Below are 16,778 nucleotides of genomic sequence, written 5' to 3'. Positions count from 1 at the left end.
TGTCTTTTAGGCTAGAGAGTGATGGACAACAGCAGGATTATCTTTGTCAGGCGCTGAAGGTGACATGTTTCTCATTCAACCTCACCAAGTCCAGCTTTACAACATAGGGTGATGATTCAGTGTCCCAAGGGGTTCAGATGTCTCTAAAGGGAAAAAAGAATCTGCAAATGGTTAGGGACTTCTCTGTTTGGGGGAACAGAGCACTACATTGCTGCCCCTGTGTAGCATTTTAACCCAGTTTATTCTTTCCTTCTTTCCTTTTTTTTTGCCCCTTTATTCGGGAGTAAATGAGTCCACTGCACTACAGTTATATTTAGTGGCCAGGCCGAGAGTGTGTGATCCGCTTCAGGGTAGCCCTGAGCAACAGCAGTGCATGTGGGTTCAAAGCAGGGTTCAACTTTGCCTTGAAAGCTGGGTCACCTTTCCTGTCCCCGTAGGCAAAATTAATCTTGCCGTCTGCTTTTCCATCCAGGCATGTTTTACGTTTCTATTACAGCCTTATAACATCCAACTTTTTCATAGCTCTGGGGTGATAGTACTTGCCTAGGAAGTGACATCTTACTAAAAGGCTGAGCTGCATGTCATTCGTCTTTCTATCCTTATTGCTGAGGGTCCTAACAAGACCCCTTGGGGAGGGAGGAAAGTAAGTGGGGAAGTGGCAGAAAAGGGAATGGGTAGGGTGGGGGTGGGGTGGGGGTGGTAGGTGAGGGACAGAGTTTCACTTTAGCCCAGTTGCCATTGGAGAGGGGGAAATCATTCCTGGCTTCTCACAGAAATTCAATTAGGTGGGCTCTCTTTTCAGCTAACACTACACAGGTTCGTCACCCAGGCTACACACCCATAAGGGCAGAGGCACAATGGTGACACAAGAATCTAAGACTGAATTTCCTCGTTTTTAATAGCCAAAATCCTGAAATTTGTGGATGAATAGATGGGACTAGAAATGATCATACTGAGTGAGTTAACCCAGAATCAGAAAGACCCACATGGTATATACTCACTTATAATTGGGCACTAGCCCAAAAGACATGTCCCACGAAAGTCTTCACTTACCAGAAGATTGGGATAGGTGTGAGGACATCCTATTGGGACTCTAGGTAAGAGAAATATAGGAGATGAGGAAAAAGAAGGACCCAGAGGGTCCTAGAAACCTATAAGAGGAACATCGTGATTGGTGCATCAGCACACGGGGGGGGGGGGGTCTGCTTAAACTATTGCACTAACCAAGGACAATACAAGTAGTAAGCATCGAATCCCTACTCTGATCTATGCAATAGTCAGGACATTCTTCACAGTTATGTGGAGAGCAGGGACTGATGCTGACATGAACTCTGGTGCTCCGTATTTGACCACCTCCCCTTGGTGGGGAGGCCTGCTGGCACTCAAAGAAAGAATAAGCAGGCTACCAAGATGAGACTTGATAGCCTATGAACATATAGTCGGGGAGGAGGTCTCCCTCAGTCTTAGACCTAGGGGAGGGGAATAGGGTGAAAGTGGGAGGGAGGGAGGCACGGGAGGATACAAGTGATGGGATAACAATTTGAGATGTAATCTGGATACATTAATAAAATTAAAATAAAAAAATGTTGTATACAAAGTAACAACAACAACAACAACAACAACAACAACAACAACAATGAAAAAGAATCTAGGAAAGGTTGTGTTACCCTCCAGGTCAGTCCCTGACACTTCTTCATCTGTTTACTGCCTATATGTCCTACACCATTGTCCACTAATAACTTGATTCCATGCTTGTTGGCCAGTTAATGGGAAATCGAACTAATAGAGGCATGGATGAGGGAGGATACTTTGATGGCAAATAAGATCTGGAAGACATGGATCCTGAAGATAAGGAGCTAAAAATTCTTGGCAGGAAAAGCAAGGTAAGGTGCTTTGGGTTGGGATAGATGTCAGCAACCCACTCTCAAGTGAAGAGCGATGAGGAGGCTGAGAAAAATCCAACACAACAAAAATCATTTGCTGGAACCGAGGGCATCGGGTATTTTTGGACCAAGAGCAAAGAAAACAGGTGATATGAAATAAAATACGTAGTGAAGTTAGGGTGACTAAAACTGGCCATGGAACAGAAATGTTCTTATGGGGGTCTGGCCCAGCAGCTACGTGGAATGAACACACACACCTTATGAATTTTCCTGGTGAGGAAGAAGCTGGGCACACAGAGGGCAGGTGGCCCAGAAGTGGCAGAGCTGAAGCATGATGGGCTGCCAGCATGCCTGTGCTTGTGGCTGACAAAGTACAAAAAGGCTTCCAAGGAGTGGGAAGGCCTCTGGGAGATGTAGAAGGCTGCCCACCCCTGCTTGTGTCCTGCCGACTGATTGCCTAAGGCCTAGGCCTACATAAATAAGAACTGCCTTCATCCAGTTCACAACTCTAACGAAGGCACATTTAACTTGAACTCTGGACATGAGCCAGAGACGGAAGTAATGTCAAACGCTCCTCTTCCAAATCCAGAGGGATTGGTGGGGGGTAGGTAGGTGGGGAGGGGGGTGGGGGATTGGGTGGACAAAAGCCACTTTTACCTGAAATTAGGGTAAGCACAAGTTTTGTGCTTAGGATGAAGGTTGACCATTCACCAAAGCTAACGAGTGAGAGAAGCCACCATCCACGTTCAGATGGCTTTTTAATGGATGTTCACAGAGCAGGCCTGGCAGTAAAGGGAGCCACTAATTAAAGTTCTGCTCCAGAGCAGGCTCTGTTACTGTTTCCCCTTTTGATACATGCCCAGGGTGGAGAGTTACTGTTCCCTGAGCTGACCTGCTGCCCAGGCTGCCTGATTACAACACACCTCGGGGACTCATCACTTTTGCTGTGATGCCACAAGTCAGCAGCATCTGTTCAGATAATCGAATGGATGACTCAGGTTTTTTAAGAAATCAGTCGCAAAAGCTTCCTGGGTTTCCAGGGAGTCGTTTTCATATATTATAAATTAAACCAATGTGTGAGAAGCATCACAGGCATCGATGTTTATGGGTAGACATGGTCTCAAAAATAATTATTATGAAAGATAATAATTAGAGTTTATTGGTCTGGAAGTGATGTGAGCCGATTGTTCTGAATTCTTGGGACTGCCCTGGCAGGTATGACACTCTCCTAGAAAAGGGCTTTTGTATATTAAATAGAGGTAAAAGCCTTCCAGGTGCCTCAACGTTTTTTTCAGACACAAGATCTATGTTCTAAAGGCATCTTGGCTCCTGGTCTTCCAAAGAGCAAGGTATCAACTCTGACCGTGATATCACAGAAGATGCAGTGTTGCCCACACCTTGTCTGTAAATCCCACAAATGAGCAGAGTTTTTGGAGAGCAGGATAAGAGTGGGAAGGTATTTCCAGGAAGACGATGCCGATTCAGTGGTATGTGGGTTCTTGGTAGAATCAGGCAACTGTCTCCCTGGTATGGCTTGTCTCTTTGACCCTGAGCCAATTGGACTCCAAAGCAATCCACAGTAAGGCTTGGAGCTTTAAAAATCATTTGTGGCATTCTGGCACCTTCTGGGTATCACAAGCTTCTTGAGCAATGGTGGATTCCAAAGGTAGAAGGTATTCCATTTGTGAGTGACAACTTAAGTGCCTACTGCTCTGATCCTGCCCAGTGCTCAGATACAAGGCCGCAGATGTTGGCTGGGACAGTGAATACTTGCTGGACAAGAAACTGGTGCCCAGCCAGCACACAGAGTTGGGTCTTTGCCCCAAACCACCTCAATATAAAACCAAATATAAAAAACTTCAGGTATCTGGGACACAAAGGACAACAGAAGCAACAATATCATAAAAAGTCATAAGTATGAGGCAAAAGCAGAAGGTGTGGGCTATGCAGAAAATGACCAGTAGTAAATGCTTAGAGCATGGACTCTAAAAAAAAGGGAAAGTAGCCAGTAGACCCTTCCATGGTGCTATCGATCCTTTGAAGTTGGTACTGATTTGAGTTAGCCCAGCTAAAGATGGAACCCATCAAATTGCCCAGAGACTTTTATTTATTTTTTTCAACATATCTTTCAATTAGCATTTAGGCTTGGGCCATCACTGTTCACTACTGCAGACCTGACCAGGACTATGTACATGTTTTATTATCTCTATTGAATATATTTTTATATCTTCAATCAGGTTTAACCTCAACTTACTTTAACTTTGACAGAGCCAAGAAGATCACAGGCTTGAGGCTGGCCTATGTAGCATTGGCATCTGCTTTGGCAAGCCTCCTTAGTAGTTGAAGCCTGCAGAACCTTCTGGTTTGCTCTGTGCAGTGAGCATCCCTGGGGGAATTCTTCTCTTCTAGTTCCCACTTATCTTGACTCTTCACCAGCTGAGTGTTCACCAGACAACTGGATTATTTCAGCTCAGTTATAGCCTCCCGCCAGGTGGACTGTGGTACACAGGAGCCAACGTGGACCAAAGCATTGCTCACAAGACACACAGCTGTGTTTCCCATCGCCCTTCTTGCATGACTTCCAGTCTGTCGCATGAACTTTTCTGCTTGCTCTTCCATGGAAAAAGTTATTTTTTTTTCTATTTTTGGCATTTTGTGGAATTTGTATTCCCCCCACCTTTTTGTTTTCTTTCTTCTGTGTCCTTTCCTTCTCCTCCTCTTCCTTCTCCTTCTTCCTCTCCTGTGCCTTCTCTTGTTATGGGGTGTCCTGGATGTCGGGCTTGTGTCTCAGGATCTATGCAGTTAAGACTGACCTTGAACTCCTGATCCTCATATTTCCACACTGCTTGGCTTACTTTTTCTCCTTGGTACCATTCCCTTGCCCGCTTGAATTTATCCATTTTTGGGTTCTCTGAGATTTGTGAATCATTGGTTTGTTGCCTGACTATAATTTGGGGATAATTTTTTTTACTACATCAAGATACATTTATGAAAGGACATTATCAAAGGAATGACTAAGAAAATATGTTTGCTAACAATACAACCAATAAAGAACAGTATACAAAGTAAATAAAGAACCCTAGAATTCAACAGTGTAACCAGCAACTCAAATCAGAACTGTACTTGGGCAAAGAACTTCAATGTTCCTCTCCCTCTCTCTCCCATATATATATATATATATATATATATATATATATATATATATATATATATATATATATAACATACATATATAGATATAGATGTGCATGTAAAGGAAAATACAGATGAAAATATCATGAGCTACCACTTCATACCCATCAGGATGGCTGTCATCGAAAGCATAAAATGCCACATTTTGTAGACTTAAAATGAAATTGGAAGACATACATTGTTGATGGGAGTCTAAAATGGTGCAACCCTTTAAGAAACAGGTAAGTGACATGGAATTATCATGGGATCACACTATTCCATTTCTGGGTACATGAAGAGCCAAAGTAATCGAGCTCAAGAACACAACCTAAGTGAGTACTCCATTATCCATAACAGCATTATGCATGCCAACCAAAAGGTAGAAACAACTTTCATGCCATGAATGGATGAATAGTTTACGAAGTGCTTTAAAATAAAATGAGATGTTGGTAAACATACAATAAGGGTCAATTTAAAAACATTATGTTATATAAAACAGAGTAGTCACAAATGGAAAAATAAATTATTTAACTTACGTGAAGTGCCTAGAGCAGGTCATAGAAAGAAACAGCATAACAATATTTCTAGCGGGCAAGAGAAGCCCAGCAAAGTACTGTTCAATGGTGCTGAACTTGTGTTTGGGCTCTGTGAATGGACAGTTGTGATGGTCACACAGCACTACCAAGGTTGTTTTGTGGTTCTTCTCACTATATGTAGTTTATATATGTGTAATAATATAAATGTATATGTAACAAATAATTAAAAATTGTAGGTATAAAAAAGAAAGCATAAGTTGAAAACAGAGGCTTGTTTTAAAATTGAAATATTTAATGCCCTCCCTGTATTTGTTTGCCTTTCTTTCTTTTTAGTTATGCTATTACTTTCTATATATTTAGTTAGGAAAAGTATACATTGTTGAAAACTGGTTAGTAAACTGCTTCAATAATTTTAGACAAGAAACCCTGCCTGATTCTGCAATCTGATCTTGAATTATTCCTCTAAAGCCAAGGAGTTAAAGGATACACACAGAAGTTTACTTATCTCTCAGCATCTCAAAGAAGCTCTCTATTGTATTTCAGTTTTGTTTACTCGATTTCTTTAAATACTTGTGAAATGTGCATATCCCTACTCTCACCATTTTAGTGGTTTGAGTGACACCTTTGAATGTCTGGGGGGAAAATTCTTAGTCATCAGCTTCAAACCATGTAGCTATCACTTCCTTTTTCCCTTCTCTTTTTTCCCCCCCTCTCTTTCTTAAATTCTCAAAGTTTATAACTTTCATAGTTTTTATTCCTGTCAAATAACTGGCTCAATTTTCTTGAACAGTTTTCATGCTCTTTACCACCCCTCCCCCATTTTGTTGTTGTTGCAGGGAGTCCTGTCAAGACATTCTCAGAGGTGTCCTTTTCTCTCACACCTGCCAAGGAGCTAACCAATGGCCTTCTTTGTTCTTTGTTCCTGTTAGTGTTTTTTGATTTTTTAGCATTTCTCTTTCTTCCTTCCTTTCTTCTTCTTCTTCTTCTTCTTCTTCTTCTTCTTCTTCTTCTTCTTCTTCTTCTTCTTCTTCTTCTTCTCTCCCTTTATGGATTCCCACTTCTTTGCCTATGTTTCCCATGTGTTATTTTCTTTATCCTGCATTATCCTTTCCATGTTAACCATCATTGTTTTAAGTCGTGAAAAGTATGCATCTTCTCCTGTTTGGCTCAGATGCTTCCTCTGTCTTCATATCATGAGGCTGCATCTGAATATTTTTAACTCCAAACAGTTATTTCTGAAAACACTGCAGCTGCTAAGCTGCAGTTAAATAGCATCTCTTAAGGGTGGGCCCTGCTAAAAACAAAAGGGAATGCTCTGGTATACTTCAAAATATGCCCCTTTTCTTCCCCTTTGCTGGAAGCACAAACTAAGCACCACTTTAGAATATAAAATTCATGAAAGTCTGGAGACTCTTGTGTGCCAGGGTCCAGCTGGAGTTTCTGATGCCTGACTTGCCCACACACCCCTCCAGCAATGACAATTACCCTTCTGGCTTTTCTACCTAGGCCAGTTCCATTGGAAGTTGGAAGGCAGATTTCTGCTCCAATAAATTCTAATTCTGCATATTCACTTATCTATTTTATCAGGAGAGCTGAGGTCTTCTTGTGAACTTAATTCCCTGAAAAAAATCTAAATAGCATTTGTTTCAGTTGCCTGAGATTTTCACTTTAAGAGAGAAGACTTCTGATCTCTTACATGCTGGACCAGAAACCAGACTCTCTAGTATCCTTTAAGTAATATTTTGCAAGTACTTCTATAGCAACCTATATTCTATAACTAATATAATTGCATCTGACTATTTCTTCCTTGTTTCTCAAAGACAATGTTACAGTTTGTCCATTAGAATTCTACTTATGCCCATACTTAACTTTATTGGAGGTTGTGTGGAGAGACAGATGTTGACAGCTACATGGTGATATAAAAGGATACTTAAATGTTTGCCACTCAGTACCCATCTCTTTCTGATAACAAACACTAACCTAATTTTCCGCCAGAGAATGGAAGTCTATTGGCTCTTAACCTACTAGTTTCTCAGGCAGAACAGCTGCCTAGAACAAGACACCACATCTGACCAGCATCTTCTGTAGGCTTCAACCTTTTCCAAACCTACTTTATTTGACTTTCTTTAATTCTTACACCTCCCTTCCAACCCACCTACCCTGGATAGGAGAGAAAAGAGGTTAATGGGAACAGAAGAAGTAGACCTTTTTGGACTCAGTTCCTGGGAGTGGCTCCCCTGGCGTAGTTGGCAGGATTTCAGCAGACCAGCAATTCAACCAAAGTTGCTGCTGGAACCTGGAACAGCAGCCGGAACTGGAGCCCTGAAGCATTCTCTGGCGCAGTTCTCTCTAGGAGCGTCTCGAAGTGGAGCAATGAACAGACAAATAATAACGAGACCCAAAAAGCCCCTGCCTCCTGTTTGGGGCAATTCTCAAATTCTGTACTAAGATGTGTTTCAGCTGGCAAAAACCAAGCCCCTGCTCAAGGTGGTTCACCTTCTAGTGGATAACATCACCTGTTCTCTCACAAGTCTGTTCCCCATCCCGCATTTGGAATCAAAACAAAAATACGTGTACATCCACTACAGTCTTCATCCATAGGTAATGGTGGATGGTGCAAGGATGACACTGAGACAGGGAGAGCCAGGCCTGGGACTTCTTTGAGCCATCTAAAGATGTATTGTTTTTTTCCTCCCCCTAGTCCTACGGAACCTGTTAAATTTAAGAGTATGTCTGCTAGAGGCACCATATATTTATTGTATATTCTACCTGAAATGGAGACAGCACTGGAGAAAATTCAAACTTGAAGACAAACCAACTCCTGATAATGTTGTGTGGGGACTTCCAGATTCACAGAGTTTGGAATTCATCTCTTCAGATGCTGGATCACCTGTGCTCAGTCTTTCCCTCCTCATTCTCTTCTTCCTTCACCTCCTCTCCCCTCTATTCTCCCTTCTTCTGCTACCTTTTAATCTTTTCATTCATTCTCTTTGACTTTTCCTTTCTCCTCTTTTTCTTTTCTCTTCTACCTCTTTCTTCCTCTCCCAAGGATTTTTTAAAGTTGTTTTTTTTTGTGTGTGTGTGTGTGTATGTGTGTGTGTGTGTGTGTGTGTGTGTGTGTGTGTGTGTGTGTATACATTCACAGCTCTGGTAAATCACATGCTTCCATAAGTTCACTAATTGAATTCAGCTCAGTCACAGTTCGAACTGTGGCTCCTGAGCATATCTACAAATGTCAAAAATCCCACCATAATGATTAGACTGTAAGTGGATTTGGAGCCTATTTTCAGAGCTCTCAAAAGTGTCCTCTCACTCAGAAATTAAGCCACTGCCTTTTCTGCACAAGAATTTCTTTCATACCACCCCAGCAACTCTGCCTGTGTGCTTTCAGAGGCAGAACTGGCCTGAATTGTGCACAGAGTCTCCATTGCCAGCTCTGTTACATTTTTTTCTTTCTTTCTGGCAGCCACAACTTCCAGTCAAGATTTCTGGACCTTTTCCAATTACAACACCATTTAGAAACACTCAGCATATTCCAGTCTTGAGTAATGTATTGATCTATTTTAAAAGAGAAACTGTTCACATGGACCCTCAGTGTAAAATTCTTTTTATTATAATTTTACTTAAACATATGCAAATGCCAAACACTGCAAATCCTTAGGCTTACAGCTGTTAGACAATTACAAAAATAAACTTACAAATCAGATATAAAATAAACTATAAAACAGACGCAATTGAAACCAGTCACAGTAGTTAGGAAGAGGAGGAGGGGGCAGGGAGTCTTCCTGAAGCCCCATGCCTGCACACAGCGTGGGAGACCCATGCCTTTAATTATTCTGTTCCTCCCAGCCCAGCACTGTCAGAAGATTCCTGCCTGGTGGGGCCTGGATCCTCCAACATTTCTCTCTATTTAAACTACTTCAATGCTTCATTAGCAGGGCTTCCCATAAAGTCAGTGGCCTCTATTTAACACCACTACAGCTGTTATTTATGAAGACTCACTGCTGGCTCTTATTGAGCCTGTGGCTATTAAAATTGTACCAAATGCCAAATCAGCATAATAATAAACATTTTTTGGACTGCGAGGAATAAACTCATATGATGGTTCTCATTAGATGATCATCTAAGGATGTAGAATATGCTTTTTCAAAAAAAAAACCCAAAACAGTTGACATAGCATACGAAGCACAAATTTTATAGGTTTAATGCATTTTAACCAATGTTCAGATATGTGTACCTAACACACCAAGCATGATATACACTATTACCTATTCAGTGTATTATATTTTCAAGACAATTCTTTATGTGGCTGCCAACTCCACACAACCTCATCTCCAAAAGCCGCTTTCATTTTGCTGATGGATTTCCATCCAGAGAATCATACATCTTGTCTCTGGCCTTTTTTGACTATGGTTTTGTGATTCATCCAATGCCCACATAATCAGGAAGCTAATCCTTTCTATTATGGAATGCAGTTTTGTGACACTATCAGTTATTTTCTTCCATCCACTTGTTAATGGACATTTGAATGATGTCTACATTTTTATTATTAGGATTGAGGCAGATTGAGCACTTTTTACATTAGTAATTGTGTAGACATACACTTTCAGGAAAAAAATTGAATTATTGTGCTTATGGTATATAGACTTATAAGACATTTCCAAGTTACCTTCCAAAATGCCTGTATGCCTTCTAAGCTTCTACCAGAAGTCCTTGAAAGCCCCCATGGTATCATATCCTGTCAGCATTGATGTTAATAATTGCACAATTTTAACCTCTCTAGTGAAGGTGAAGGAATATTGTAGTGTGTTTTGTAACTGTACTTGCTTTTTGACTAATCAGTGTTGACACTTTCTTATGTACTTTTGGCCTTTCATGTCATATTCTGTGAGGAATCAGCTCACAGGTGCACTTCTGGAAAAATGCACTTCTGGAAAAATGCACTTCTGGAAAAATGGGTCGCCGATCTTTTGTATTGAGTAACTAGATTTCATATATTTTGAATCTAAATCCATAAAATATTATAATTACCTCTGCTTTCATTAGTTTTAGGAAGTTTTTAATGTTTCAACTTTTACTTTTTTCTCTTGAAAAGTAGCACTTTTTATTTATACATTCTAACTTATAAAACATGTCTTTTTCATTGCTACTTTAAAAACTATTTTTAAAACTAGTTTTATTACCCTGAGGTCTAGGAGAGTTCTTTCCATGTTTTCCCTTGGATGTTTTATGCTAGGGTATGTATGTATGTATGTATGTATGTATGTATGTATGTATGTGCATGTCTTTGTATATGTAGGTGTCTGCAGAGGCCAGAAGATAGTGCTTGGATTTCCTGGAGCTGGAACCAGTGGGGCTTATGAGCTGCCATAGGTGGGTTTGTAAAGTGCACTTGAGTCCTCTTCAAGAGTGGTATGCACCCTTAGCCGCAAAGCCCTCTCTCCAGCTCTTGTATCTCAGCCTTTAGGTATAGGTCTACAATCTGCTGTAGGTTTCTTGCATGAAACCGAGATCCAGGTTGACTTCTTTTCATAAGACACCTCCAAGACTTCTAGCACCTTTCACTGGATGATGTTCTTTCAGAAATTTTCAAATTTCTATCCTGTTTCCTAAATTCGTATTCTGTCCCATAGGTTTATGTGTTGACAGAGATATACTTTATGCTGTTTAAGTTAGTAGTTTTGTAAGAGTTATAATCGATAAATGTTAGTTCCAATAGCTTTTCAAATATTTGTGTTAGTTGGATCAATCTTGGATTTCTATATGGAAATAGTGGACTCTTTGTCAGTTGAGCCCACAAATGCACTGAGGGAGAAATGTCTTCTTAAGAATATTGAGTCTAACACATGTACATAGTGTATCGATCTCTGTCTATTTTCTGTGTGATCTTTATAATCTACTAAATAAAAAAATCTTTTAATGGCAGTCTATGATCAGGATGTGTGAGCCAAGTAAACACATTCTCTCCCTAAAGTAAGGTTTTAGATGCTGTAAATCCTTTCCTGTGTAAGTAAAGGGCAGGAGCTGAGCCGAAGCCTTGCTCTCTGGCCTTGACTGTGGATATGAGGTTCTGTCAAGCTCCAGCTGCTGGGACTTCCTTGCTGTGGGGGACTGAACAAACTCCCCCACCGCAACACACATCTTGCTTTTTGTCAAGGTATTTTATCACAAAAACAGGAAAATGAGACACTCATTTTGGACCTTTTCCTTTGGTGATTAAGAAAGTACACAATATACTTCATCATCCATAGCTGCATTACAGATTTTCTGTAAGTAATTCAAACTGGATGAGGTATGATTCTTTATTTTCACTTGATATTTCTACTGTACGGTGCTGTTTTCCTACTCAGAGTTTCTATAGGAAGACATCATTACATATTTTCAGGAGTGTATTATATATTACATATCACCATGTTACTGTAACTTTCTATTCTTCTATTTAAACAGAAATTTGCTGATAGAAATTTTGTTATAATGTATAAATTATAAATATGAATAAATAAATGTATAAAGGAATCACTTTATGATCCTGAGGTCTGTAGATCCATATTTTTTTATGGAGCTCAAATTTCTTATAGTCTGGTGAGGAAAAAGACAAAATTTGCTCACCGATATTAAAACTTATATAAAGTGCACTTAACAAATATATCTGCTCATTTGAAGCCACTTGGAAAATTATAAGAATGTATAAGATATATACTTATAAATAATAGTGTAATCACCCAATAAAGGCTCTTAATATTTTGATGAATTATCTTCTCTGGATATGGGTGTGAGAAGTGTGTGTGTTTGTCTGTGTGTGTGTGTGTGTCTCTCTCTTTCTGTGTGTGTGTGTGTCTTTGTCTCTCTCTCTGTATTTGTCTGTGTGTGTGTGTGTGTCTCTCTCTCTCTCTCTCTCTCTCTCTCTCTCTCTCTCTCTGTGTGTGTGTGTGTGTGTGTAGGCTACATATGCTAATGCTGGAGGAGGACAGAGGTTCAGATCCCCTAGAACTGAAGTTAAAGACACTTGCAAGCAGTTGTACACGGAAAGCAAATGTGTTCAAACAGCTTAGCTGTCTTCAGCCTCCCACCCTTCACCCCCATCCTCACCTTCAGCCTCTGCCCAAAAAAAAAAAAAAACCCACATTTATTGGAGGCCATCAGGTTAACTATTACAACACAACAGAGAAGACGTCACTCGGGGCTAGTAACAGTGACGATAGTGTGGAAGAATGCGTGCTATCGCTAAAAAAAAAAAAGAACAAAAAAACAAAAAAACAAAAACAACCTAGTTACAACAGCTTCTCTAGTGTGCTATGCAGAAGGTCCAGTCTGTTAGGAGAGCATGGTCTTGACTTCTATTTGTTGCTTTGAGCCCAGTCCATAGCCTTCTTTACCATTCTCCTCTGTCACTATTGTTTCCTGGTTCCTGGATGAACTGCTTTTTCCATTTCATGCCAAAGTGGGCAAGGGCATGTATAAAGTGGCTGCCACATACTGTTGAGGAAACTATAATATTGGCCCTAACCAGAAAGACTCAGTAGGTGTTAGAACTAATGGTAAGCCATTTTCAGTCTTAAAACAGTTTTTGATTTCTTTTTACCAGAGTTGAATTCTAACCTATAAGTTTACTCAGGTAATAAAATGATTGATCAGATGACCCAGAGGTCTGTGTAGTTGGTATCTGTGTCTTTACAGATGTAAATGAAGATAGTATTTCTAAAACAGTATATTGTATATAGTGAATGCATGTCTCTATATGAAATATGATCACAAATATTTTTCACTTTTTTATTATTTGTTAATTCACTCATATTACATCTCAATTGTTATCCCATCCCTTGTATCTTCCCATTCCTCCCTTACTTCCACTTTCACCCTAATCCCCTCCCCTATGTCTGTGACTGAGGGGGACCTCCTCTCCCTGTATATGCTCATAGGATATCAAGTCTGTTCTTGGTAGCCTGCTATCCTTCCTCTGAGTGCCACCAGGCCTCCCCATCGAGGGGATGTGGTCAAATATGGGGCACCAGAGTTCGTGTGAAAGTCAGACCCCACTCTCCACTCAGCTTTGGAGAATGTCCTGTCTATTGGCTAGATCTGCGTAGAGGTTTGATGTTTACTGCACATATTGTCCTTGGTTGGTGCCATAGTTTGAGCAGAACCCCTGGGCCCAGATCCGCCCATCATAATGTTCTTCTTGTAGGCTTCTATTACCCTCTGGATCCTTCTATTTCTCCGTTATCCCATGCTTCTCTCACCTAGAGTCCCAATAGGATGTTCTCCCTTCTGTCCCACTTTCCTGGTAGGTGAAGACTTTCATGGGACATACCCCTTGGTCTATTGTCCAGTTATAAGTGAGTATATACCATTTGACTCTTTCTGCTTCTGGGTTAACTCACTCCTTATGATCATTTCTAGTTCAATCCATTTGTCCACAAATTTCTGGAATTCCTTGTTTTTAGTAGCTGAGTAGTGTTTCATAGTGTAAATGTACCACAGTTTTTTTTTATCCATTCTTCTACTGAGGGACAATTCACAAATATTTCTTTTTTTTTTGTTGTTATGGAAAAAATGTTTATTTTGAAATTATTTTAATTTAGAAATAGGAAGCCTCATAGGGAAGAGAAAAGGAAAGAAAGACACAAAGTATGCAGGCAACTCTTTACTTCATGAGCTTATCACACCCTCATTTGTTCACTAGTTCCCACGATGAGACTCAGCCACCCACAATAATGTTATTGATGGGGATGTGGATCAGTTTCACAAAGAAGCCAGTGAATCCCATGATAGCAAATCCTATTGCTGTGGCCATGGCAATCTTCTGGAATTCTTTTCTATCGGGTTTGGTGCATCTTTTAACCAGCCGAATTGAGTCCTTTACAAACTGTCGACTTGGCTCAACAAATTGAATTACCTGATCCATGACTGTTTGTGGGATGGCAGCTTGAGAGAGAAGAGACACGTAGCGTAGGACCACAAATATTTCTTGATCTAGAAAAAAAAAAATCATCAACGAAAAACAAATCACTCAATTGATTGTGTTAGAGAACCATATGATGGAAATAAAGTTGTTATCTCTCTACCTTTTTTTGTATTTTCCTAAAAACTTTAGACCTTCCATCCAGGTGTGGTACAAAGAGAGTTCCAGGACAGCCGGAGATGTTACACAGAGAAACCCTATCTGGAAAAACCAAACTGATATATTACACACACACACACACACACACACACACACACACACACACACACACACACCACACATACACACGATTAGGATTTTTTTTCAGGATCCATTCAATTGTCTTTGAGTGGCAATGAGTTGAGCGAAAGTTGTTATCTTTAAGTGTGAACTCTTTTGAGTTCACAGGACTCCCAGTGTTGTCTGTATTATTAGAGGACCAGTTTGGCATCCTCTGACTCTCAGTTGCTCACTATTAACAAAGTAGAGTCAGTCATGTCCACTTCAATCCGTGGTTGTGATGTGTTGTGATGCATATAATTTCTCACACATGCAAGGAAAACCTGTACATAGAGTCATCTCTCTTCTGTGTTCTCCAACTAATTAACTACTTGGCTCTTCATTCCACATGTCTATCTCTGTGTGGAGCTGGTGTTTGTTCCAGGAACTGTCAGGATTTATATTAATCTCCCCCGTTGTACATTTTTCATGATTGTCTCTCCCTTATTATGGAATTTTGTAGTCAGTTTTGGTCTAAACTCAAGAATTTGAAGCACTCAACTAAATGACATCATTATTTTACAACCCACCTCCTCTTCCGGTGACCCATTTGGAGCCATCCTGATCTAACTGTGGTATTTTATGTACACGTACCAAAGGCCATCTCTACACTTCAACCTTGACTTTTGTTTATCTTCTTGAATAAGTCTTTTTTTTTGAAGTGCTGATATCTTTCCTCATACATTGCAAGCCCCTTGAGACCAGAATCCTTGCCTGATTCATCTTTATTTATTTCTTAGAAACTAGATCCTCATCTACATAGAAGGGTTAGTATAAATGCTTTTAAAAAAAAATCAATTCATTTATCAAAACATAAAGTACTTTCCCACATAGTCTCAGGATAATTTTCATTTTGTGCCCCTAAAAGTCTATTTTGTATTGATAAAACTGCTTTTCTAGTCTTTAGCTATATTTAAATAAATTATAGCATACTCAAAGCAGCAGTTATTACAAATTATAATGTTATTTTGTTTCTTATATTGAATTATACTGGCATTCTTAGAAAAACATATTAGTAAAAGTACATAACTAATACACATATATGTATACAAGGCTAAAAAGTTATGAGCCAAACTATTGATTCTTTTCTTCTATTTTTTTTTTTTTTTTTTTTTTTTTTTTGCCTTAAGTCATTTTATTGAGAGAGAAAACACGCTGTGGCCTCAGATACATCATTTAAGAAGACCAGACTAGAACAAGTCCATCTCTGCTCTTGAGACACTGTGTTTCTAGGTGGAGGTCTGGTCTTTCAACTCAGAGGCAGGGTCTGCAGCCCCCGCAGCCTGGTTCTCAGAGATGGTCCCACGGGGCAAGTCTGGGTACTTGCAGGCAGAACCTCGCAACAGATGGACTGGGTAATGCAGGCGGTTGGTGTCCATTTTGGAGATTACCGCTTGAGGTAAATCCACGTGATAACGGGCTGCTAATGCTACCAGGTAGATGAGGACATCACTAAGCTCCTCTTGAAGGGGCTGCTCGTTCCTTCGGCAGCCATGCTTGAGGACCGGGTTCCTCATCGGACTTCCACTGAAAGAGTTCTTCAAGCTTGCCCACTTCTCCCACCAAGGCTAGGAGCAGGTTCCGAGGCTGGTGGAACTGGTCCCAGTCCTGCTCCAAAGCAAACTCTGCATGGAGACGTCGAATGTCCTCTAGCGTAGGCTCCAGGCTGAAGCTGAACGGGCTGGCAGCAGCGGAGTCTTCCTGCTCCGCATCACCGCGCGCATTGCCACCAGCTTGGGACATTCCTCCCACCGGTCCCAGCCTCACAGCTCTTTTCTTCTTAAATAGAATTTTATATAACTTTTAAATGTTGGCTTACTTATCTCCTAGTTTTCTGAAATGGCCTTCTATTACTCCAGCTTAAAAATCAATGCCCTACCTAAGTGAGACCAAGTGTGGAAACAGCACCACCCAAGCCATCCACATGTAAAAGTTTCAGGAATTGCTGCCTCAGGGTGCTTGGAGAGA

The 16,778-nt window shown here is 40.4% G+C and overlaps 1 protein-coding gene and 1 pseudogene across 1 annotated transcript; both read right to left on the bottom strand.

Moving 5' to 3' along the window:
- Nucleotides 1–14,221: 14,221 nt before the first annotated feature.
- On the bottom strand, nucleotides 14,222–14,539 carry Sec61g (SEC61 translocon subunit gamma). Its single transcript, XM_051164806.1, has one exon. The coding sequence runs from the start codon at nucleotides 14,493–14,495 to the stop codon at nucleotides 14,289–14,291; it is 207 nt and encodes a 68-aa protein (XP_051020763.1). The 5' UTR covers nucleotides 14,496–14,539; the 3' UTR covers nucleotides 14,222–14,288.
- A 1,459-nt stretch (nucleotides 14,540–15,998) lies between these two features.
- Nucleotides 15,999–16,553, bottom strand: LOC127205876 (dCTP pyrophosphatase 1-like; annotated as a pseudogene).
- Between the last annotated feature and the right edge of the window lie 225 nt (nucleotides 16,554–16,778).

This window comes from Acomys russatus, chromosome 22 (genome assembly GCF_903995435.1).
Source record: "Acomys russatus chromosome 22, mAcoRus1.1, whole genome shotgun sequence".
NCBI lineage: Eukaryota > Metazoa > Chordata > Mammalia > Rodentia > Muridae > Acomys > Acomys russatus.
This window is presented reverse-complemented; position numbering and strand designations above follow the sequence as displayed.

Bases quoted from the DNA above. Each gene is read 5' to 3' on its own strand.
- Sec61g (XM_051164806.1), bottom strand. From the start codon at position 14,495: ATGGATCAGGTAATTCAATTTGTTGAGCCAAGTCGACAGTTTGTAAAG.